Source organism: Brachycentrus maculatus, unplaced genomic scaffold (assembly GCF_059751285.1).
Source record: "Brachycentrus maculatus isolate JH-2025_06_01 unplaced genomic scaffold, ASM5975128v1 h1tg000244l, whole genome shotgun sequence".
NCBI classification, from domain to species: domain Eukaryota; kingdom Metazoa; phylum Arthropoda; class Insecta; order Trichoptera; family Brachycentridae; genus Brachycentrus; species Brachycentrus maculatus.
The window spans coordinates 1424292-1449065 of NW_028280995.1; the positions used below are offsets into that span (position 1 = coordinate 1424292).

Sequence of the window (24774 nt, forward strand, 5' to 3'; positions counted from 1 at the left end):
CACCACTAAATGTGATAGATCATTTATATCTATGATTTGTATTCTTGTTGTTTGATAAATCATTTTTTGTTTTTTTTTTATTAAAAAAATATTAAATTTGACACATTGGCTAACTCGAAAACATGAATTTTAAATTAACCTATTTGTAGTAATTATCCAACAATTTTATATCAACCTGTAGATTTATTTAAAAAAATTTACAGTATTAGACAATATATTTACGAGCTGGAGCTGGATTGGAACAATAATGCCCAAAGAAAATATTAAATGTGTCCAAAGAACTGAAGAATCCGTCATGTGCATACATTGGCCAGAGTCAAGCCATCCAAGTGTATTCCTGACGAATGGACTCGGTGTGTCTAGCTGTCCATAGAATTCGGAGCATTCGCCTCCAAAACCACATTTCGAAAGCATCAATGTTTCAGCAGCACAGAAAAAAACGGAGTGGACCAAACTCCTGACAAGCTTTATCTTGGTGTTGTTACTCCCACCCCAGTCTTTCCAGAATTTGTCTAGCTTAGACATGGCACTTTTGGCAATGGCGATACGACATATCGCTCACTCCTTTCAAGATCGTCATAAATCAAAAAACTTGATTTTTCAGGAGAACATTTTTAAAGTTTTAAAATGTAATACAATGTATTAAAAATAAATATCCAGCCACTTATTGAACTTTTTACTGTGCAACAGATCTTTTGAGGTAAAACCTGAAGGTTTTTTCTCCATTTGAAAAATATTTAGTATATATAAAAAAATAATTAAACAATACCTTTTCTTCAAAATGCAAAAACAATACTTTCTGCCCTGTAGCGGGTAAATATTAAGTTGAAAATATGCCTCTTTTGCTGGGATATAGTACATTATCTGGGCATTCCGAAAACATGCACAACTAAAAATTGACGATTTTTGATTTATGACGTTCTTGAAAGGAGTGAGCGATATGATATCTTCTTTGTAAGTTCTTTCATTGTTAATTTGAGGTCCAAGGAACTACATCTTTAGTATGTACATCCAAAAAAAATTGTCACTATGTTTTTAACACAATTTTTGGTTTGGAGCGTTTGAGTAACATTCCCTATTCCGTTACAGGTGTACGAGGGCGGCACGTCGGACAAGGAGCGCGTGATCCGGCGCGACAAGTACTGGGGGCGCAGCCTCAGCGAGGCGGGGCTGCGTGATGCATTGCGCACCTTCTTCTGCGGCGGCGGCGGGGCCCTGCGCCACCAGGTGGTCCGCGCGGCCCTGCAGCGCCTGGCCCTGCTCCGCCGGGCCGTGGCCAACCAGTCTTCCTATAGGTTCTACTCATGGTGAGTCTTCTTCTCTTCTTTCTTCTTATTCTTCTTCTTTATGAGCCCTCTGACCTCCACTGCTGGATATAGGCCTCTTCCCCTGCTTTCCATTTCCTCCGGTCGGTTGCTGCTTACAGCCAGTTTTTACCCCCCACAGCGACAATGTCGCCAGACACCTCTTTTGTTCTCCCCTTTTGTTCTCATGGTGAGTACCACGCTAATTTCATTTACTTGTCCATGTAAAAAATAAATTTAATGAATTATATACATAATAATAAAAAAAAAACACAATAAAATAATGATAAGGTTTTTTCATGGTGAGTAAATAAAAAGTTCATTAACTGCTGAGATTTTTTCTATAAATTATGCTAAAAGTGTTGAAAACTTGTTGGTAATCAATCAATGGTAAGCAATAATGGTTCATTTGAAAATTAATTGGAAAAAAGAGTTTTTACAACAACAAAAAATGCATTTTTATTTTTGTCGGTATTTTGACTTGAAAAATGTCAGTATATTGATGTTTTTTAAAGTATACAAGAGTCAATATATTGTCTCTCAGCAGACAATTGATAAAACAACTAAGCCGAAATAAGCTATTCCTTGTTGTTCCATGGCTTTACAATTTAGACAAATTTAGTTCTGTCTGCATTTAATTTTATTAAATTTTGTTACACGTAAACAAGTGGATTGTATTAAGTGTGTAACTTTCTGTTTTCTAGTTCACTGCTGATAGTTTACGAAGGGTGGAGCGAGGAAACTCTTCCTAAGGCCATGTTCGCAGCTGCGACGGGGACGGGATACGACGCGGATGCTTCCAACAGCTCCGCCGACCTCAACCTGTCGTCTTCCCACGAGGACAAGTCGCACTTCGACATGTCCACTCTGCACGAGGAGATCTCCCTGGACGAGGCGCCCGCCAAGCCCGGGGCTGTGCCCTTCTGCCCCATCTCCGAGGACACCATGTACCTAGAAGAGCCCGGCGGCGTGCACCTTGCTCTGCCCACGCACGCCTCCAGCTTCAGCTCCAGCCCCGTCTCTATGGACAGCTGGATGGTATACTCCTCCAACAGCAGCGACGACTTCTGCCTGTCGGGAGGCATGGATAACTCGGCCAACAGCTCCGAGGAAACCTCGTCCGATACGGACATGGGCTCCGTGAAGAGAGCCCCCGACGTCACCACCAAGAGACCGAGGGTCAAGGCGTCGCAGAGCTACGGCCCGGCTAAGAAGAAAGCGCAACGGCGAGAGCCCATCCCTAGTGCCCAGCACAACTTGGTAGACATAAGGATGATAGATTTCGCGCACACTACTTTCGCCAACAACCACGCGGACACGAGCACCGTCGGACAGGATTCCCCTCTATCTAATTTTGTTTCCAACACGACTGTCCACCACGGACCCGACTGCGGTTTCTTAACCGGAATCGACAGTCTCAAGAGAATGTTGACAGAAATACTGTACGAAGTTTGAGTATGTGTCTGTGCACCGTGAAATGACACTTTGCTACAAATGTGATATGTTGCAGCTAATGGACCCATTTGCCCGTTTTGGGAACGGCTGTGTGATGTGCGGACTGGTGTAACAGTGACGATGCGATGTCGAGCGCGACTAGATTATCTTTCCTTGGACAATTTGACAATTTTTGCGATAATGCGGTGGAAACTTTTCCCTCGATGATGACGAATTCGGACATTGTGTAGTTTTAATTTTGTAATCGTTGTTAAACCTTACTTGAATTTAGCAAAGTTCATATATTTTGTACGAATTCTAACCGCAAAAGCACTAGTTTAATAAATATTTACGAAGAACAACCTCGTCGTTCTACTCCTAACAGTTGGAATTTATTAAATATCGCTCAAAGTGATTATTTAAAAATGACCACGATACTTGTAACGTTTTATGGACTCCATTCAAATCTATGTATTAAGCGGCTCCTTTGACACTTGACAGCTCCTGAGTATGTAGATGCGAGAACTGTATTTCAAATTGAAACATATGAAATCATTTTATTTTCACAATTTTAATAAAAGTATAGTCTAGATAAATTTTTATGACATACGTGTATGACGTACCTGGTATGTGATAAGAACCTTAGTTTCGTTAATTAGTGTTAATTCCATAATTCGGTGCATTCATACTTGTCCATATATATATCCGATAAACAAATTCACATTAAAATGATTTATTTTGTAACAGTTAAAATGTTTGTTTTAAGCCTGTTCTAATATTATACACAATTCTTAGTAAATGCATACGTATTTTCATATTGCCAAATGGCTGTATCCTTTAAAATTATTTTTGTATATACCCTAAAGGAAACATAGCCTTGTAAATCATAATATGAGTTCAGTCTAAGAAATTGTAATAAAATCATTAATGAGGAAAAATAACTACAATGTACATCGAAAAGTATATAATATGCTGGTCATTGCTGCTTAAGAAAAATAATTGTATTTTACAAGGTTATTTTATACACTGGAAATCGTTTAATCTGAAACCATTGGTATGGAAATAATTTTTCATGTTGTAAGATTCTTTTCTTGAGATCAATGTTATCTAAAATAAATGATGATTATTTGAATTATATAAAATCCCATCACCATTTTGGCGAAATTCATTGACAAAGTCTCTAAATTTTCCTTTCTTAAATGTACACACAACCGGTTATTTATGTTATATTATGGATTATATTTTTCTCTTCAAGGTAAAGGAAAATTTCCTTGTGCTTTTATTGTAAATATAATGAAATAAATATCTTGGCTAAATGTCTTGTGATTTGATCTCACGAATCTTAACTGTTTTCAAATTATTTAGCAGAAAGGCTCTTTTATTATTCCATTATCAAACTAATTTATTGAAGCTCTTTGTATTAAACTTCAAATTAATTGGATAATCGCAATTTTTGAACTGCTCACTAAGATTTTTCAACCTCATTATGTAAAAACATTATTCAGTAGCCTTATAAACACATTTTCTTATCTACATTTTCAAAATCATCAACCGTTTAAAAATATAGGTGCTCTAGGTATATTTATTTTTAATTTGTGTAAAAATGTATAAAACAGGATGTATTTTGAATACAATTTCTTTTTAGGGACTTGCCATCAATCAACATTATTTGAAATACAATAACCTTTATTTTGAAAATGGAAAATTGTTAGGTATATGTAGATGCAAAACTAATTGTGTGGAAGTATTGAGAAAGTAATTCAGTGGTGGGAATTAATATGTCTGTCTTTTAGCCTGTATCTGCACCTAGTCGTGCATAGGGCACTGTATCGTATCGATGCAGTGTTTTCTTAATACGTATGGTAATTACACGAAAGTAAGTTGATCAGTCCTGGGTGATTTGAAATAAACTTCAGAATAAAAAATTGCTTATATTTATTTTTCTTACCCTTCTTAGAGAGTAAGAGAGAGTTTAATCCTTTATATCTCCCTTATGTCTTTACATATTTCAAAAAGAATAGCAGAGATTTTCATGTGATTTTTTATATTTGCTAATGAACCTGATATATGGAAACTATGAAAGTAATTGATGTTGTATATATTAAGAAGAAAGTGGTGATTGAAAATTAGCAGAAATTATCTTATTCAAGAGATAGTTTGTATGGTAGCATTACTAATCTGATTCAAGATATGTAATATCAAAGTTATAATATTTTACATTGACAGCAGCCGTGGCGCAGTTAGGTATATACTTGACTGCGAAACTGAGATCACAGGTTCGATTTATGCCGTTTACAAAATAAATTCAAGAAATATTTATTTTCTGGGGTCCGGGTGTTTGTAATGTATTTTTTTGCCTTCAAAAATTTTGTCTTACTGTAGATTTAAAGATAGCATGCAGGAGACAAATACACAAAATACATAAACAATACACTTTTACTTAACAAAAATACATACTTTAATGATTTGTACGAATAAGTGCTGTTTTTTATAGGTATTTGTCAATATTAAAACATTCGGTTTTGCATTCATACTCCGCAATCGAAAGTGTGTAGTATGGAGAGTGTAATTAGAAGTGACTTTAGAATATGTCACATAAGTTCTCCCCTCTTTCTACCTAATGATGCATCCTTGAGATGTCATATGTGTAGCAAAAAAAATGCTTAACTATTTATAATGAAATCAAATATTTATCCTGTGATAGTTGGAATTAGAGGACTGGTGATAGGATTTATATTGAGGAAGATTTTATTATTATTTGGTATTTATCCTTACAAACATTCCTCATCCAAACGAGGTAATTTTAAGTATATTTCAGATTGTTTCTCAAAGCAATCATTTCTTAATGATTTTATTATGATTGACGAAATGCAGACATGTTTTTTTTTTACATTATCATTCAAGTATTGAAATAGGTACTAGTTCAACTAAAAAGGTATTTTGCATAAATTTCCAAACTCGCTGCAGGGATTGCCTATGGGTGGACACTTTATAACTACAATAAATAATTATCCAATTCATAAATAAATTGGTTAAATGTGGTAATTATATTCAAAATTAATTATTGTATAATTCACTTGAATTTTCGAGGTTTAGTGTCTTTGTTGATTAAGCTGGATTTATTGAAGAATATCAGCGAACATGTTAAACAATTTTTAGTGTTCAGCTTCTTATAATTTGTAACACAAATCAATATTGTATTATGATACATATATAGTTCAGATTTTATTTCTTACTGTTTATTAAAATTTGGAAACTGAGAATTTGTATTAAATTTAGTATTTATGGCAATGCATATAAAAAATTGTAAATATATAAAAAAAAACAGAATAATATCTTTAAATTGCGATATATGTGAACATAATGGATGCACTCACTTTTTAATAAAATACAATTTTGATATCTTTATCATGTACAAAGTGTAAATATTTTCCTTGCGTGCAAAAATTGTAATTTTGCAATAAATTCTACGAATGATTCCACATTGTAATTTCTGATGAACGTGTTAAGTATAAAAATGAGGATATCTGTTCATGTAATCAAGTGTATTTTTCCTTAAATATACTGGCCAAATTATTATGTAAATTTGATATCTTTCACTGTGATAACACTGTTTATTGAGTTATCGACACAATTCTTATTCAGATCTGATATTTTTCTGTAACTATTATTATGTAATAATAATTTTAATATAGACACAAAAATAATATAACTAGCTCGCTGGCATTTCTTTTAAATCAATAAAATTATGTGTAAAATCTCTATCAATCTTACAATCTTTCTTATGTCATCCTTAAATTTCAAGTCTCCTATTTTTTATATATCGAATATATATGTAAACGTACACCTCTAGATCTTTATTTTATTTCAAATGCTTGAATAACAAAATGTGAGAGTTAGAATATGTGAAAGTAAATAGCTATAGTTTAACAAAGTTGTACCAATATCACTAAGTATCTCCATTTTCCATTTTATTTATACCTTTATTGTAAATTATATTAAAATGCTATTATTTATGCTATTATTGTAATAAAAATACAAAGGAAAATTCTGAATTCATAAGTTTTTAGCTGAAAGATTAAGCCATTTTATTTATTGTCAAATTATATACTTGCTTAGTATATATGCTATAATTTTATAATTTTTTTGGAACATATATCGAAATACACCTAAATTTATTTTTGAGATTAGAACATAATTTTATGAGGGATTTAACAAAACTAGTTTTTGTTATTCGTTTTCCATTAATTTTTCATACAAATAAAATGAATGACCCTGATGTAGTTAATATTGTCAAAAATAGCTATGTAAAAATTAAACTCCTTACTTACTCACATGCGAGTCAATTGAAGTAATAACTGTTTTTAAGATTTGTAACGATTTTGCAAAATTCCCTCATAAAATCTGCTATTTTCAAAACACCATTGTAAAAAAAAACAGGCTCTTAAGTTGACATAATGTACAATAATTATTTGTATTGTATGACTTTATTGTTTGTATTTTGTAAATACTGTACCTATAGCTAGTAAACGAAAAATAAAATATTACATTTTCAAACATTCTTTTATTACTTTCCACCTGATTATAATAATATAAGATTGCTTTTCATAAAATTCTTGCAACAAACACTGCAATAAAAATTTACATTAAAACATGAGAGTTTTTAACTTTTTATGGTTTCAACATTAAGAAGTAGACATTTTTTTATTAAAGCCAGCCTGCAAAAATGTGTAATACAATAATGTTATGTGCAAATATAGTTCATTAAAAAACCTAGAAACTTAAGTTTAAATTGACAGCGCATTTCATCAAATTTGGAAAAATGTGCATTTTTTATTTGAAGGCATAAACTAAAATCAGTTTTAAAAATAAGAAAGATTAATATATAGTAGATTCTTATTGTGCTGTAAATATTTATTGAAATTCTATGGCGTGAACAACAGTGCAGATTTTATTTTAAGATGGTTGCACAATGTGACCAACTGATGGAGCGACTATTGGCAGCATATATTTTCGTGTAATAGAAAGAGATAAGCGTCATAGAAATCTTCGCACCACCGTCATCCGCATACATTTGTGCTTAATAAAGCACAAATGTATGCGGATGACGGTGCAATAGCTTTAAATTTTCTTTTTAATTGAATTAGCAAACTCCATGTTCCATAACTTTAAAACTCAAAAAAAAAAATAGAACCAAACCTTGTATATATTCATTTGGAAATATTAATTAAAACAAAATTACATTTAAGGATTAGCAAAAAGTGTAAATTATCTGTACAATTAAATTAATAAATTTAGGACTTTGGTCTGCTAATGCAGAATTGGTTCATATAAAACTATCACAGGTGGGGTATCACAGGTATATGGGTAGGTACTTAATTATTAACCATTATATTAAGTACCTACTTAACAATATACACATCTCTATGGATATTTGAAACCACAGATTATTGCAGGCGGCAAATCATAAAATATATTTTCAAATGTTGTTTTTGTAGTTGTGTTAAAAAAAAATTATCATGGAGGAAATAAGTGAAGATAAAGTTTTAAACGCAATAGCTGATGAGTTAAATGTATCTAAACAACAAGTAATCATCAAGAAATCTTCATTTAAAGGTATTATGAGAATTATTAACATTTAAAAATATCAATGCATAGTTTATTGAGGTAACCATTTTGTATATACTCCATTTATTTTTTTCAGTAAAAGAAAAGTTTGTTCATAATTTTACCCAAAATTCTAGACGATATCATGAAAATAACAAACGCACCGAACTTTCCATACTTAAATATCGTAAGAAATCTTCTTTATTATTGGAGCACTTGAATGGGTAATTTATTTTGTGTCTATTCTTTTTACTAAAATTAAGTAACTTAGAATAAAATATAATTTAAAGCATAATCTATTCTAATTCATTATTTCACTTGTTATTAAAGTTGTGAAAAAAAAAGGTAAACATGAAAATAAAATGTTTTACCTAGTCCACAGTTGATTATTTTGAGTACTTACTTCTGCAGGAGTGAAAATACGTTTTTTAAGTTCTTGTTTTATGTACTTGTATAGTATTTTATGAGTGATATTTGTAAGATAAGTGATTAGTATGGCAGTTGAAATATTACAATAGGCAGCGCCGGATCTAGCGCCCGCCACTGACTGGAATGGGAACGAAATATATACATTTGTAAATAAATATGAGCACATTATTAACTCCTCACTGGTAAGCAAGTGCCGATGCTTATCCTGGTGATCCTATGTAGATTGGCCATCGACATTAGGGATTAATATAAAGATGTCTCATTCATATAATGTTTTTTTTTTCTCTGTAAAGGTTAAGATCTTTTACACTGGTGGTGGAGAATTGTAAGACAAAAGCAAGTCAGTCATTGCGTGAGGAAATAGAAAAAAAGAGAAAATATATTGAACAGTGCGAAAGTAGCATTGCAATATATAAAGAGAAATGGGCTCAACGAAAAATGATGTATGAAAGTAAACCCCTAGCGTTGGAGAGAAAAACATTACTGAGTCAAGTGAACATTCTAAAGTTCAAAGTACAACTGACTGGAAATATTATAAATCATTGCAACATTAAGAAAAATGTCTACAAGACATTGGAGAAACAAAGAACTCAGAAATGCATAATTAATTTTGCACGAGTTATGGTTGATTATGAACAAAAGCAGAAGATGATTCGAGAACTCAAAAGTAGTATAGCAGAAAACAGACTCAAGTTTGAGCACTTATTCCAGCAGCTTAGCGACCAAAAGACAAATTTTAGACCCTTGTGTCGAGAATCGGTGATGGCTGCTGCTGATATCCCGATCAAATTGAATTTCACCGAATTTAACCTTCCCCGGTCGCAGGTAAAATTATATAAGAGGAGTAATGTATTTATCCAGTTATCCAATTTTGTATTAATCATAATGTCGGTCCTAAAGACAGTTGAAGTTATTTATTAACTGGTGTTTATGTTTGGTACTGTTTTGGATATTTTATTTTTTAAATTAAAAAAAAAATCTTTAATTAGCTTCTACAAAAATTATTTACACTTAATTTACATAATAAATATAAATACTCACATCTTCTTGTAGTATGTATACAAAACATTTCCTTTTGAATTCTCTAAGATTCTTTTCATTTTTCATACATTCAGGCATCTCGTCATACATTCTCGAACCCTTGATCATTGATTCAATAATCTTATTGATTTTTCATGTAACATAAACATATAATTCTTTTTTGTAAATATATTTGTATTATTAATAGTGAATAAAACAAAATTTTTAAAAAGTTTGAACCACGTAACAAGATTAAAACAAACGCCTTTGCGGAATTCCATTGATCATTAAACACCTCCCTGTCACTTTAAAACAAAAATGGCTACTCCAACTTTAAAAAAGAATTTGCTAAATACTACATTTTTTCTTTAATAATTCAACCATGTACAACATTTTGAGTGTGTCCAAATACTTGTTCACAAAATCTGGATTATCTCCAATTACAGGAGTTATTTTCATATTATTTTTGACATCTCATCAAAGATGAAGAAGAATATGGAAGCCTGGGCATTTAATAAAAAGCTTCTTTACATCTCACCAATAGATGTCTCTAGTGAAGTTCTAGTGATTCAAGAACAAGGTTTCTAAATTGGTTCATATATACAGAACTTCCAAGAATTTGAGTAGTGTGGTTGTCAATAATGGGTAGAATTGGTGAATGTTACACGTGTGTAAAGTGATCACTTAAACCAGCCTATGACGGTCGTCAGCCCCGTAAATACCCAGACTTCCATATTCTTCTTCATCTTTGATGAGATGTCAAAAATAATATTCAACCATGTAATTTGTGTAATAATTAAAATACCCAATTTGAATTTTATTCTAATACCTTTTCAGATTGAAAAGAAAACTGTACCGATTGTGAAGCAAGGTCTGAAATCTGCAGTCATAAGGGAGAAATGTTCACAGGAGGAAATAAATTCTTATGACTTTCTCTCAAAAAGCATGAAAAAAATGCAATCAAAATATTATGCTCCACAAGAAAATGTACCTAAAGTTATCCGAGATAATCACGGCACAGATGGAACAGAATGTATGCAACCCACAAATGAGGAGGTGATCAAATGTATCAATGAGGGTTCAAAAGACACTCAAGGTAAATTGGAGGAAAGTTGCACAAAGACAAAACTCAAAGAAAAGCAAATAAATGAGAATAAAAAAATACATTTGATTCAAGATATAGTGTTGAAACCTCAATCTATAGTTCTTCAAAACGTTTTACAAAGCATTGAGATTGAAAAAAGTAACATCAAAACTAATTATGGGGGAGATAATATGCTTACTACAAAAGTATTGAATGTAAGTTAATGTTGTAAATAATTATTTAGTCTCGCAGTAAATGTTATGTACGCACAAATAATGGTTTGAAACACTTTTAAATTTTTGTAGAAGCACATTTACATGTCTAGACTTAAAACATCATTTGTTTAGTTTGGGGGGTTGTCATTTGCTGTTAGATATATGTAGGTATTCTTTATGGTATACATACTGGACTACTTCTGGACTGGCCAGTTCTGGTCTCCAAATAGACCTTGCTACTACTTTCTGTAACCCTTTTTTGAACCCAATTGATGCACTGCATTAGATTGATACGGTGTGAACAGTCCTGAGCTCAAGATCTGTGAAAGTAGTGGCATATATTTGAATGGATACAAATGATGTATATGAAAGAATGAAGGAATATTAGGAAAGGAAATTGAATGTGTCCCTGGCTACTTCACCTATCATAAAATCTTTTTTCCATTTATCATCAGTTTGTACTAAGTAAGAGAGAATGAGGCAAATGTAGTTGGTTTTAAAATTATTTTATGAAACGCGTATTTATTTATAACATACAAACAAAAAAATCGTACATCGGCAAGCCTGTACGTGGTAAGTATACAATATCAATTATTTTCAATGTAAAGCAAATGTGCTAGTTTTCTTTAGCAACCATTTATGTGCCAAATATCAAGCAATTACCAAGTATTCGGTTTTCATTTCAGAATGAGTCTAAAAGTTACGAGGAAGTTGGTAGTGGAGATAATAATGCTTTAGAAACCATATCAGAGAAATCATACTCGTCGCAAGACGAAAAAAAGGTACAGAATTGGTTTATTGACGAAATACTACGATATTTCTTTATTTTGAAGTTGAAAACGAAGATAAATTAATACATTTTTGTTATAAAGGAAATATATTTTTATTTTTATATTTACATTAAAATGTATACATTTATTTAAAGAACAATTTTAAACATATTAAAAATATTTTTTGCAGGGACACCAAGCCACCTTGTGTGTCTTATCGATGGAGTTCTTTTTACATAAATCTTTTATTGTTTTTTCCATTTTAACGTAATATAGACACAAAAAGAGAGAAATTTTTTCATAGAATTAACTCTTGATCATTTACCCATTCCTTTATTTTACATAAAAATCTATTCTTTTTAAATTCTGTTTTAAAGATTTTTGATTTTTGAAGATTAATTTTTTTAAATAATCATCTTTTTATTGTAAAAACTATAGAAACTAATGTGGTAACAGTAGAAATATTTAAGTTAATTTGAAAAATAAGAATTGACTTGCGATGTTGTCCTGTGAGATTATAAGGGTTTATTACCCTGAACAGGAATTCATTGAAGTTTGTTTCAAACTCAGAGGACGGTATAATTTGACTCTCAGGCACATGATTTGCAGATATTGGGAAAATTTCTAATAATTTAATTCATTTAATATAGTCACTGTAAAATATATTTACAGGAAGTCAGATTCAATACTACACTTAAATTTGATGATGGAAATTTAAAGAAAATTGATAATTTATTATCACAAAAAGAATCGCTTGTTATTGCGGAACCGGAAATGCCCATCAGAAGCGAAGGGACAGCTGATACTGTCGATAATACTGAAAGCATCAAAAATAAACCACAAAATACTGAAAAATATTACAAAGAGAAAGAGCTACTCACGCGAGAACTGAAAGAAAAATACAACATCAAATCGCCTGAACTTACAGAGGTAATAATTATTCTACTTTAAAAATCACATTACTAAAATAGCTACTGAGTTTTGCAATACTTCATTCCATAATACGACACATGAAGTCATCTCTCGGTAGTTGACGAACATCAAGTATAATTTAATAATCTAAGTGTTTGTGATGTATTCTTCATATCTTCCTTTCTTATCTTCTCTATCCTGCTTGTAGACAAGCCTGTTAAATAGAGGTTTTGTGGGTATTTCTTATAAAACAAACAATAATATATATAAATATACATTGTACATATAGCTCACTCCTTTCAAGAATGTCATAAATAAAAAAAAACTTGATTTTTCAGGAGAACGTTTTTAAAGTTTAAAAATATAATATGTAAAATGTATTAAAAATAAATATCAAGCCACTTATTGAACTTTTTACTGTGCAACAGATCTTTTTAGGTTAAACCTGAAGATTTTTTCTCCATTTGAAAAATAACAAATTTTGTTTTGAATATTGAAAGCATTAACTTTGTGGATCATTTTGATATATTATTTCGAGAAATAAAAATACTTTGTGTTCTGATCCACTCACATCCATCCATCCATGTGAGTGGATCAGAACACAAAGTATTTTTATTTCTCGAAACAATATAAATAACTAATTTATTTAAAAAATATATTAAACAATACCTTTTCTTTAAAATGCAAAAACTACACTTTCTGCCCTATATCGGGTAAATATTAAGTTAAAAATATGCCTCTTTTGCTGGGATATATGAAATTTTCTGGGCATTCAGAAAACATGCACAACTAAAAATTGACGATTTTTGATTTATCACGTTCTTGAAAGGAGTGAGCGATCTTTATTTCAATTTTACTTGGTAGTTGTACAACCTTCTTAGTCGATGATAATCCAATATGTATATAATAATACCATATTCTGCATTTATTTTAATATTATTAACATGTTGCTATACATTGTAGAATCTTGTTATTTCATGGGCACGTTAAAATAAATAAACATTTATATAAAAGGGTAAAAAAATCTCTCATATCAAAGATAAATTAAAATGTTTTTTTTCCTAATTTTTTTTTTTATGTTTTAAATATTTACATTTTTTATCTTTTTTCATCTTAGTTTTTCGACCCATGTTTTTATGTACACATATATTTTCTAAGGACACTCACCAAAATGCCAAAGAAACTGTATCAATTTTTTTTGCTGAAAACGACCCTAGCAATAGAACGGATCATATTGCAACATTGAATGTATCCCAAGCACTGAGAAATGAGGAATCTTCAGTTCCAGCTAATGCTAAGAATAAACCAAATAACTCGGAAGTTGTACAAAGCGTAAGTGTCTATCACATTTTACCATTTCGAATGAGTGTGAGCAGTTTTATTTTTAAAGATTATATATTTTTTTTTTATATTTTCATACTAATTCCTACTAAAAGTGGGTTATATAAAATATTAATTTTTAGTTAACCACTTAATGCTTGGATTTTGTCCATAAAAATAGAAGTAAAAATAACAGATTAAAAAAAAAGAGTTCACATAATTAAAATATTGCCTGTTTCAAAAAAACGAAATAGAAGCAATAAATAAAAAAATAATAATAATAAAAATCAACGACTTGTTTTTGAGTAAGACGATTAATAATAATAATAAAAAAAAACAAAATGTCTAAAAATTTTAAGATAAAATTTAGTCATGTATCGAAGAATTTCCAATAAATTTAAATAAAAAGCGTCAAATGGCAACTGGAGAACTCAGTTCAGTTGTTTATCTTATGTCTTGATGAAACACACGAGTAGTACTTGGGTTGGCGCAAAACATTACATGCGCTGTCCGTGAACACTGTTCGTTCAAACGCTTTAAGTGGTTAATAAAAAATTGTAAAAATTATTTAGAAAAATTCAGATTTTTTTTTATTGTCATGTTTTTAATGTCATATTTTATACTAAAAATACAAAAGGTGTTCCAACAAGTCTCGGGATCACTGCTCACAGATCACTCGTTGTGGCATACTTGCAAAATATATGTATGTTTGTAATCATTATTTAGTGTAAATATACTTATTTATTACCAAGGAGTATAATATTATAAGGTGCACATTTAAATGGTAAAAATATTTTTTTGAGATGGGTACATTTTTTGTACGCTGTGTATTTTCCCACAGAGGACAATTCATTAGGAACTAACCTACAGTGTTATTCAAATAGCTGACGTAGACGATATTTGAAATCTGGTAAATAAGTTGATGAATCCCAGATCAAAGATTAACTTACCCAAAGATTACCTTTATATGCTTGTTAGTCTAAAACTTTTTTGCCGTCAGTGAGACTTAGCTGAAAATCAGACTTTTTCAGTTCTACACCACTGTCAGCAGTTAAGCCTCCTCAAACCACAGCATGGTGGATTTTGAACAAGGATTAAAATCCCTGTGCTCTCGAAACAAATTGTTTATTTATTTATTTAATTAAAACATAGATACATATTTATTTCATATATACATTTACTATGTGTATTACGGCTCTTTAGGCATGGCCTGTGTTGAGCCGAATACTAACATGCTAATATAATTTTAATATTTTTTGTTTTTGTTTTTTAATTATTAGATTATATACATTACATACAGGAGATACAATAATAATTTACAGTATAAAGGTTTTACAATAAAATAATTACACCTGGACTTTAATTAAATCACTTTCTACCTTGTCCCTTCCAATGCGAAGCAACCATCGACGGACACTGTTCTTAAAGCCCTGGATCACTACTGGATAATATAGTTGAGATAAAAATAATTAAGGTCCTCGGCAGTATCATGTGGTTTCTGAATAGCATATGCAGAGACAGATCCCAATTACCACCAGAAAATCATCCTCAGAAACAAAGCACATATTGACTGTATAATTTGATGCCACTGGACTTATTTACTTTTTTCACTATATGTAAAAAAAAGGTTCTTATCTAAACTATCTACATCCAGTAGAGCACAGACCACTATAGCAGATTAACATGGTATTAATTTAATCATCAATTATAAAAACAAGCTGATCTAGCTGTCATATATGGGAAAGAAAATGGATCCGAAATAGGAAAAGGAGAATAGTAGCAAAAAGTCTTGTTGCTGAAAATATCTAATGATAATAATTGCTTGAGTTACATGTTAAATTCCACATGCCATTTTACCTTAAATATATACATATTCTATACATATTTACATATTAAATTTAAAAATATTATTATGTACAGGTATGTTACAATGTGAAGTTTTACTATCATAAAACTTAACACATACGGAATAACCTTACATATGCTGTGCCATGGCTGGGTAGACACTCGACTGCGAAACTGGCATCATGGGTTCGATTCCCGCCAAGTGCAAAATAAATTCAAGAAAGATTTATTTTCAATTGGTCTGGGTGTTACTGATTTATTTTTCACATTTACCTTCCCTATCCTCACTATCCTACCTGCAGACAAGCCTCTAAAATTAGGTTATTCCTTAAAAAATAAGAAATAATAATGTTTTAAAAAATATATACATTTTTGCCTCGTGCTATCAAACAATTTCCAAAAATCAATCAATAAATTAACTATAATTTCATACTATGACCCCTTCTCCACACCTGAAAGATGCATACTGCATTAAAATGATGCAGTTTTAACTTGATTATTTATATTACAAGAAAACAAGGTGATTTCAATTAATATTGAAATGGAGAATTAATTCTTTTAGTTTTGATCCCCTAGTTATCGAACCCGGAACCTCCAGCATATTAGGTATTAGTTGCTAACTACTACAGAGGCATTATATTACAATAATATAAATCAACTAATTATTATCATTTGTATACATTAAGGAGGCTGAATCGCAAATTCATAATGAGACAATGCATTTTTTTGTGTATGTTGTATTATTTTTCAGTTTGTTTATGATACATAACTTTTAAACTACAATGCAGTTCATTTTTTTAACAGAACTCTTCAAAGACGAGTCAATCAATGCCAGGAACACTCAAGTTATTTGCAACTGATAACACATACTTGAGTGAATATCCTTCCATGGTCACCTTTGACTATTCGGAGTTTGGGGATGACAGCAGTATAACGAGTAAGAGTAAATTAAATATTTGATCATAATACTTAAAATTACACATAGAAATATAATAATAAAAATATATTTAGAAACGTGTGTAAATGGAAATCTAAACCAGAAATAAAAAAATAAAAAAAACATAATTTTAAGATACACATAGAGTGGAGATTTCAAAAATTGAATATCTAAAAAAACATTTTGATACTTGGTGATTTTTACCTGAACGGGCATAATTTGTGCTTGTGTGTTATACGAGGGGGGACGTAAAAGTATCGGGAATTTCTTCATAACTTCTTTATTTTTTTAAACATTTTTACATCAAATTTTGATCACCTTCAAAGTATTTTCCGTTGACCACAATACACTTCTGCAAATAATCCTTCTATTGTTTAAAACGTTTTTTAATTCATTTATAGGGATGTTCTTTAGGCGTTCCAGCGATTTTTATTTTATCTCTTCCACAGTGGTAAGACGCTTTCCTCTCATGTCCCTTTTTAGTCTGGGGAACAAAAAGAAATCACAGGGGGCTAGATCCTGTGAGTAGGGGGGGGGGGAGTGAAAAATTGGTGTCAAGCTCTAAACATGTCTGAATTCAACGCTCCCTTTGCTCACCTGTGAGAAGGCGAGGGACAAATTTGGCGGCAACTCTTCTCATGTGCAACTCTTTGTATAAAATCCTCTGAATTGAACTCCATGATATTCCAGACATCTCACAGAGTTGATCAATAGTTCGAAGACGGTCTTTACGAACGAGAGCATTGATTTTGTCAATTTTTTCGTCAGTTCTTGACGTTGAGGGGCGTCCTGAACTGGGTTGTTCTTCAATTGACATTTCTTCATTTTTAAAATGTGAAAACCACTCATAGACTCTGGTTTTACTTAGAACAGCATCTGCATAAGCAGTCTTAAGCATTACAATAGTTGCCGCGCCAGATTTCCTTAAAAGGAAACAAAATTTCACAGCCGCGCATGAAATTTTGTCTCGACAATAGGCCATCACGTTTTCGACGAAATGGAAAAAGTTGTTTTACTAAAAAAAAATCCCACAGACGAACTGATACACTCACAGTGACAGAACTTCGCACACAAACTCAGGAGACGTGTCCCTAACAGACACCGGATCGAACAATGGCCATCCCCTCTCTCCCTCTCTCCCTCCCCACCACAGCGCAATTCCCGTTAGTTTGAGTCCCACCTCGTATACTTTTATGGACCAGGAATATATTATAAAACACCTTTTCTCTATTTGAATTCATAAAACGAAGCCTTGTACACTTGTGGCCCTTGTAAATTTTTTGCTTATTTTTTACCTGGAATAACTTTACTACTAGACCCACAAATTGTTTGATTTTTTTCTAAAAAAAAACATGCATTCAACTCTTAGCCTGAATGTCAAAACTGATTTGACAAGCGGTGATTGGGTTAGTATAATTTTTCAGCTACCGGGGCAGATTTTTCATTGTTAACAAAAGGAAATGATCCAGATATCAGAAAAGATGAAAATAATGAATTACTTCCAATGTCACCTCCTTCGTATGCATTTGGTAAGAAATATTGATCAGTAATTTACGCTATTAATTTTTCATCAATACTTTTATAACTGACTTGAAATTTATTATTACGTAAGTACTTGGTACTTGTATACATATAATATTTTAACATTTTGAATTTTATAGGTGACTTTCAAGGAGAATCTTTCAGTTTGTTTGGAAAGAAAAAAACTGTTGAAAAGCAACAAAACTCAAATGCTACGGAGCCTACGAATAGTGGATTCGATTTTTTGTTTGGAAAATCCCAAGAGAAGGATAAGAAAAACAGTTTTTTTAATCTTTTCAACTAAGCTCATTTTTCGTTTCACTAGTGTATTAATCTATAAAAGTATTATAATTTTTTGTTAACTTTTTTTTTTTTTACTTTTGTCCATAGTAACATTAGGTATTAGTAAATTAGTTTTTTGAATAACCTCAAAATGCTTTTTCTTTCATCGCAATATATGTATGGTAATACAATAATGCATAAATTATTTTCTTTTCTTTATCTATACAAAGCTTTTTAGAACGTAATGTTCTTAAAAATAAGCTTTACGTATTTATAAATAATAAACAAAAATTCTTACAAACATGATTTTATTTTTTTTCTGAGTTACCGTAGAACGAGGCTACTTGAACTTTGATGTGTTACTCGAACCCAGTACAAAAAATATTTAAATCTGTATTTGGTCTACAATAATGAATGTATCATGACAATATGTCAGGGAAACAATGAATCATGTCGATAAGTTCATTATTGTAGACCAGATACAGATCTAAATTTTTTTTTGTACTGGGCTCAAGTAACACATCAAATTTCAATTAGCCCCGTTCTACGGTACCTGTACTATAAGCCAGTGTTGGGAATCAGGTGTTAATATTCACCGGTGTATTCAGAAATATTCCTAAAGATTTGAATCAAGTGAAGGCTACTTCTATTCTTACCTCATTATATGTCTAGCTCTAAAATCAATTCACTTGGCACCTTGAAAAAAGTTTCTGAATCGCGATTATAAATTATTACAGTTAGATTGCCCACCAAGGGTGAAAAAATTTCTAGCTGTATTCAGTTTAACAATAATAAAAAAAAAACTGGAAGCGTCACAAATCTATTGAAACTTCGTAAACCTTTAAAACATTCCCAGTTTCAAAAAAGGAAGTATCAAATGTAACAATTGCAAAAGTTTCCTTTGAAAGGTCATGTCGCTAACTCCTTTCAAGACGTCATAAATCAAAAATCGTCAAATTTCAGTTGTGCAGGTTATCGGTATGCCCAGAAAATGTACTATATCCATATTTTTGACTTAATATTTACCCGCTACAGGGCAGAAAATGTTGTTTTTGCATTTTGATGAAAAAATATTGTTTAATTATTTTTTAAATAAACTAAATATTTTTCAAATGGAGAAAAAACCTTCAGGTTTTACCTAAATAGATCTGTTGCACAGTAAAAATATCAATAAGTGGCTTGATATTTATTTTAATACATTGTGTTATATTTTTAATCTTTTAAAACGTTTTCCTGAAAAATCAAGTTTTTTTATTTATGACGTTCTTGAAAGGAGTGAGCGATATGTGAAAAAATATCAAGAATTTTAAACAATATTCATATCATATTATATATATTTTTGGAGCTTAACAGAAAATCTATATCTTCATGTGTCATTAAGTAAAATATGCAACTATGTAATAAAAAAGTTGCATTACTTTAAATGTTGGCAAATAATTAATCAGAAAATAAAACTGAAAAAAAATTTCATTAATTGATTCGGCAGTCACTTTGTGGTAAAATCTATCCATTTTTAATTAATGTTTTACTTAGTAAATACCACTATTTCTTAAAATCTACTGTGACACGTGTTTCGATGCATTCCGCATCATTTTCAAACACCGTATGTGAAGCTAATTCTAAACTTTAGAGTTGGGTCCTTGGGACGTTGAAGGTTGAAGAGGGGGTAGTAGCTGTTTCTTATTTTTATTTATTAATTAAATTTTTATTTTTATTTTTATTTCTTATCAGAGGGAACATAGACAAAAGGGGGGAGGCTTTAGTCATTGTCATATTGTTAATTATGGGTTTATTGTTATTTATATTCTTATGAATTTCTATTGTTTCAAAATGCTGCAGTTTATGGCTTTTCGTATTGATTATTTTTAGGATTTCTACGTTGTTGTGGTTAAATTTGTGATCATTATCTATTAAATGGTTAGCGAATTCCGAAAAATTATTATTTCTCAAACATAATTCATGTTCCCTGATTCTTGTTTTGAATTTTCGGGAAGTCATACCAATATACGAGCTTCCACAGTCGCAGTTTAATTTATATATGCCACTATTGTCCAATATATTTTCAGGATTATTTTGTGTTTTAAAGATTTTAGTTAAATTATTTTTTGTGTAAAATGCTGGTTTTATATTATTTGGGAATTTTTTGGTAATTTTATGTGATGTTTTATTTATGTAAATGATTCTTTTCCAGTTGGTTTTTACTTTTTCACTATACGTATCGGCTGAGTAGAGAAATGTTTTTGTTAAAATCTTTTTATTTTTACGCGCCAATATCGCGTCTATTATATTTGGGTTATAACCGTTATTGTAAGCAATTTGTTTAATTGTATTTATTTCTCTTTTGAACTTATTGTCATTTAATGGGAATTGTAGTGCTCTATGGATCATGGAGTTAAAGCTAGCTAGTTTATGATTAAGTGGATGGGCTGAACAAGAGGGAATTACAGTATCTGTATGTGTGGGTTTATGATATACATCAAAAGTAATTTTTTTATCTATAATTTCTAAACTGAGGTCTAAGAAATTGATTTGTTTACCTCCGTTATTTTCTAATGTAAATTGTATTTTATCGTTAAATATATTGATAAAATTTAGAAAGGAATCCAATTGTCTTGTTGTTCCTTCCCAAATTACCAATATATCGTCAACGTACCTGAACCAGTTTTTTACAAATTTGAGTAGGGGATGCTTAGACTTAAAGATTTCATTCTCTAAGTTATTTATGAAAATGTCCGCAAGAATTGGGGACAAAGGAGATCCCATGGGTAAGCCGTTAGATTGGACATATATTTTATTATTGAAATTAAAATAATTCTGATTAGTGCATACATCTAGTAGTTTAAGCATCTCCTTTACAATGCTTTTATCTAAAGGTGAGGCCTTTAGTAAGTTGTTGACAATTCTTTTGCAATCGTTCACCGGTACATTAGTAAATAGGTTCACGATGTCAAAAGAAATTAGTTTGGAATTGTCTAAAATTTCTATGTCTTTCAATCTGTCAATTAATTCGAAACTATTTTTAATTGTATAACTAGGTGTGAAAATGTGGTTAAAATTTAGCATATGATTTAATTTTTTAGACAAATAATAATTAGGCGCAGAGAAGGTAGGGACGACGGGACGTATTGGGATGCATTGTTTATGTAACTTTGGCAATCCATACAGGCGGGGAGGTCTCGGGTTCCTTGCCACGTGTTGATTGAATTGTAGCTTCCCACATGTGATGGGACACTCTCTTATCGTCTTCTTGATCTTTAACTCCATGATCCATAGAGCACTACAATTCCCATTAAATGACAATAAGTTCAAAAGAGAAATAAATACAATTAAACAAATTGCTTACAATAACGGTTATAACCCAAATATAATAGACGCGATATTGGCGCGTAAAAATAAAAAGATTTTAACAAAAACATTTCTCTACTCAGCCGATACGTATAGTGAAAAAGTAAAAACCAACTGGAAAAGAATCATTTACATAAATAAAACATCACATAAAATTACCAAAAAATTCCCAAATAATATAAAACCAGCATTTTACACAAAAAATAATTTAACTAAAATCTTTAAAACACAAAATAATCCTGAAAATATATTGGACAATAGTGGCATATATAAATTAAACTGCGACTGTGGAAGCTCGTATATTGGTATGACTTCCCGAAAATTCAAAACAAGAATCAGGGAACATGAATTATGTTTGAGAAATAATAATTTTTCGGAATTCGCTAACCATTTAATAGATAATGATCACAAATTTAACCACAACAACGTAGAAATCCTAAAAATAATCAATACGAAAAGCCATAAACTGCAGCATTTTGAAACAATAGAAATTCATAAGAATATAAATAACAATAAACCCATAATTAACAATATGACAATGACTAAAGCCTCCCCCCTTTTGTCTATGTTCCCTCTGATAAGAAATAAAAATAAAAATAAAAATTTAATTAATAAATAAAAATAAGAAACAGCTACTACCCCCTCTTCAACCTTCAACGTCCCAAGGACCCAACTCTAAAGTTTAGAATTAGCTTCACATACGGTGTTTGAAAATGATGCGGAATGCATCGAAACACGTGTCACAGTAGATTTTAAGAAATAGTGGTATTTACTAAGTAAAACATTAACTGAAAAAAAATGTTGATATAAACAATTTATTTAAATAAAATTTTTTTTTACTGCTTATAAAAGTTATTTTTAAAAAATATGTAATTAATTATTAATAACATTAGTGTATATCATATGCGGTAATGATTAATAAAAAGAAGTGAATGTTATTGATGCAGTTGACAGGCACGAACGGCAATCAATTGAAGTAATATAAAAAGTGGGGCAAATATTTCGCTGTAATCAACCTGCGACTGGCCGGTCAACCTCTTACAGAGTAGAAATTTAAATACAAAAGTTAGTCCTAAGAATATTAGACTCCATGAAGTTCGATAGAGAGACTGCTTGAGGGTAGTGCATAGATTGAGACGTATGAAAATAATCACACAAAAATATGCATTCAGACCATCGCTGATAAATAGCGGCGAAAATATGATCCACCAAGATTCTGAAATGACCCCGTCAACTTTTAGAGCTAGCAAAACTGAAAATATCGCTAGAGCTAAAAGATTTATCCAGATTTCAAAAACCGTCAATCCAATCCACGAAACTATTTCCTTAAGAGTAAAGAACATTGTGTTTCCAAATATAAATATATTTTTCACTAGGATTCAAGGCAAGCCGTACGATATACTCTTATATGAACAGCAGAATTATGTCTGACTTGGGATCCAAATTCTCCTTCATCAGTAGTAGGTTCCAGGTCATCTGAAATATATGAAATATAAATAGTAATATAATAAATCTGGGTAATTTAAGGCGTCGAAACAATCGGCGGGTATGTGTGAGGAGATGCATGAACGTGGAAGAGGCGAAGAATGTTTGCAAAGACAGAGTGGTGTGGCGTTCTATTCTCTCTGCCTACCCCTGCTGTGAAGCGGTGTGATGGTAAGTTAGTTAGTTTTAGTAATTTAGAGTTCTTCGGTAACATTGAATAAAAGTGATATTTCATTAGACAATTTTTATGTTACTTATAACTGGTGCGGTGTTCTAAATATAAACAGTTTATATATCTTTGATAAATGCACTATTCTACATACGAAATATAGCTGCATAAAAAATAGTTGCAAATCTCGTTATTATGTATTTTAAATAAGGTTACAATATCGATTCTTAGGTTTAGGAACAAAAAGAGACAGACTTTATAAAAATATATTCTTGAAATGTAACTATTTAAAGTGATTTTAAAACAACGTTTCATTTTAGTTAAAAATTGGAAAATCACAAAGTTAGTGCTTCAAATGTAAATTATAATATATTCTTGTTTTACATTAAAATAAAAAAATACATTACAGTGGTTTTTAATATTACCACGGTTTACTGGGTAACTTGAACATTCACTAATTGTACGAGTATTTTAGTTCATCTAGTTAACTAGATCAAATACAATGAAAATAAGTATTTTTATCTATAACTCATAAAATTAACGACTAAGCACTACACTTTTTATACATCAATTCCTTAAACATAAATCAACATATCTTTACTTAATCGTTGCTTGATCAGGACATTACTAAAACTAAAAATCAATAAATACAATATTTACCTATTAAATCTTGCGTTGAAGTATTAACTTCGATTTGACAAGTTCCACGAAATGCAGTTTCTAGTTGCAATGCCAAATTAATGCACCTGCATATAGCGGCTCCCAAACCATGTAAGAATATTTCCTTTTCCCCGTTCAAGAGAAGGCTTGAACATTTCTCCAACTGAGCCTGTATAAAATTGGAAAATTAGAAAATTTGGTTAGGGACACAATCCTCACACATAAGACAAGTACGTTTTTAAACGTTTACCTTAAAACTGGTTTTCTTGGTAATATATATATCATTGTCTCTAGTAACTGTTCTAGATGGAACTCTTTTCTTTATTGTATATCCTCGATTAGACGAATTTGCATTCTTCTTTTGAGTAATTTTTGGTTTTTCGACTGAACGGTTTTCATCTGCCATTGTGACATGAGCTATAATGTTGCCGATTC

General features: G+C 31.0%; 4 protein-coding genes across 5 annotated transcripts in view; 2 read left to right on the forward strand and 2 right to left on the reverse strand.

Moving 5' to 3' along the window:
- Ip6k (Inositol hexakisphosphate kinase) overlaps window positions 1–7295 on the forward strand; it is a 108231-nt gene extending 100936 nt beyond the window's left edge. For both annotated transcript variants that reach the window (XM_088265337.1, XM_088265338.1), the window contains exons 7-8: window positions 1090–1307; window positions 2009–7295. In XM_088265337.1, the coding sequence (XP_088121463.1) occupies window positions 1090–1307; window positions 2009–2759 (969 nt within the window). In that variant the 3' untranslated portion in view covers window positions 2760–7295. The remainder of the gene's footprint in view (window positions 1–1089; window positions 1308–2008) is intronic.
- Window positions 7296–7846: 551 nt separating this feature from the next.
- LOC148306291 (uncharacterized) lies at window positions 7847–18756 on the forward strand. The gene is made up of 10 exons (XM_088265336.1): window positions 7847–8354; window positions 8443–8569; window positions 9068–9599; window positions 10632–11093; window positions 11780–11875; window positions 12536–12793; window positions 13934–14107; window positions 16745–16877; window positions 18302–18406; window positions 18539–18756. Exons 1-10 carry the CDS (start codon window positions 8258–8260, stop codon window positions 18700–18702), a joined length of 2148 nt encoding a protein of 715 aa, XP_088121462.1. The 5' UTR covers window positions 7847–8257; the 3' UTR covers window positions 18703–18756.
- Window positions 18757–19064: 308 nt separating this feature from the next.
- LOC148306293 (transmembrane protein 203) lies at window positions 19065–23368 on the reverse strand. The gene has a single exon (XM_088265351.1). It carries the CDS (start codon window positions 23366–23368, stop codon window positions 22961–22963), a length of 408 nt encoding a protein of 135 aa, XP_088121477.1. The 3' UTR covers window positions 19065–22960.
- Window positions 19065–24766, reverse strand: Rpp20 (ribonuclease P protein subunit p20). Its single transcript, XM_088265350.1, has 3 exons — window positions 24590–24766; window positions 24340–24508; window positions 19065–23501 (listed from the first exon to the last, which is right to left on the reverse strand). Exons 1-3 carry the CDS (start codon window positions 24743–24745, stop codon window positions 23398–23400), a joined length of 429 nt encoding a protein of 142 aa, XP_088121476.1. The 5' UTR covers window positions 24746–24766; the 3' UTR covers window positions 19065–23397.
- Between the last annotated feature and the right edge of the window lie 8 nt (window positions 24767–24774).

What these genes read in the sequence shown, in the direction of transcription:
- LOC148306291 (XM_088265336.1), top strand. Translation starts at nt 8,258, where the DNA reads ATGGAGGAAATAAGTGAAGATAAAGTTTTAAACGCAATAGCTGATGAG. An exon ending in TTAACCTTCCCCGGTCGCAG is followed by an intron (nt 9,600 to 10,631) that starts GTAAAATTATAT and finishes ATACCTTTTCAG; the next exon opens with ATTGAAAAGAAAACTGTACC. An exon ending in AATCGCCTGAACTTACAGAG is followed by an intron (nt 12,794 to 13,933) that starts GTAATAATTATT and finishes ATATTTTCTAAG; the next exon opens with GACACTCACCAAAATGCCAA.
- LOC148306293 (XM_088265351.1), bottom strand. Translation starts at nt 23,368, where the DNA reads ATGTTCTTTACTCTTAAGGAAATAGTTTCGTGGATTGGATTGACGGTT.
- Rpp20 (XM_088265350.1), bottom strand. Translation starts at nt 24,745, where the DNA reads ATGGCAGATGAAAACCGTTCAGTCGAAAAACCAAAAATTACTCAAAAG. An exon ending in CCAAGAAAACCAGTTTTAAG is followed by an intron (nt 24,509 to 24,589) that starts GTAAACGTTTAA and finishes AATTTTATACAG; the next exon opens with GCTCAGTTGGAGAAATGTTC. An exon ending in TTCAACGCAAGATTTAATAG is followed by an intron (nt 23,502 to 24,339) that starts GTAAATATTGTA and finishes CATATATTTCAG; the next exon opens with ATGACCTGGAACCTACTACT.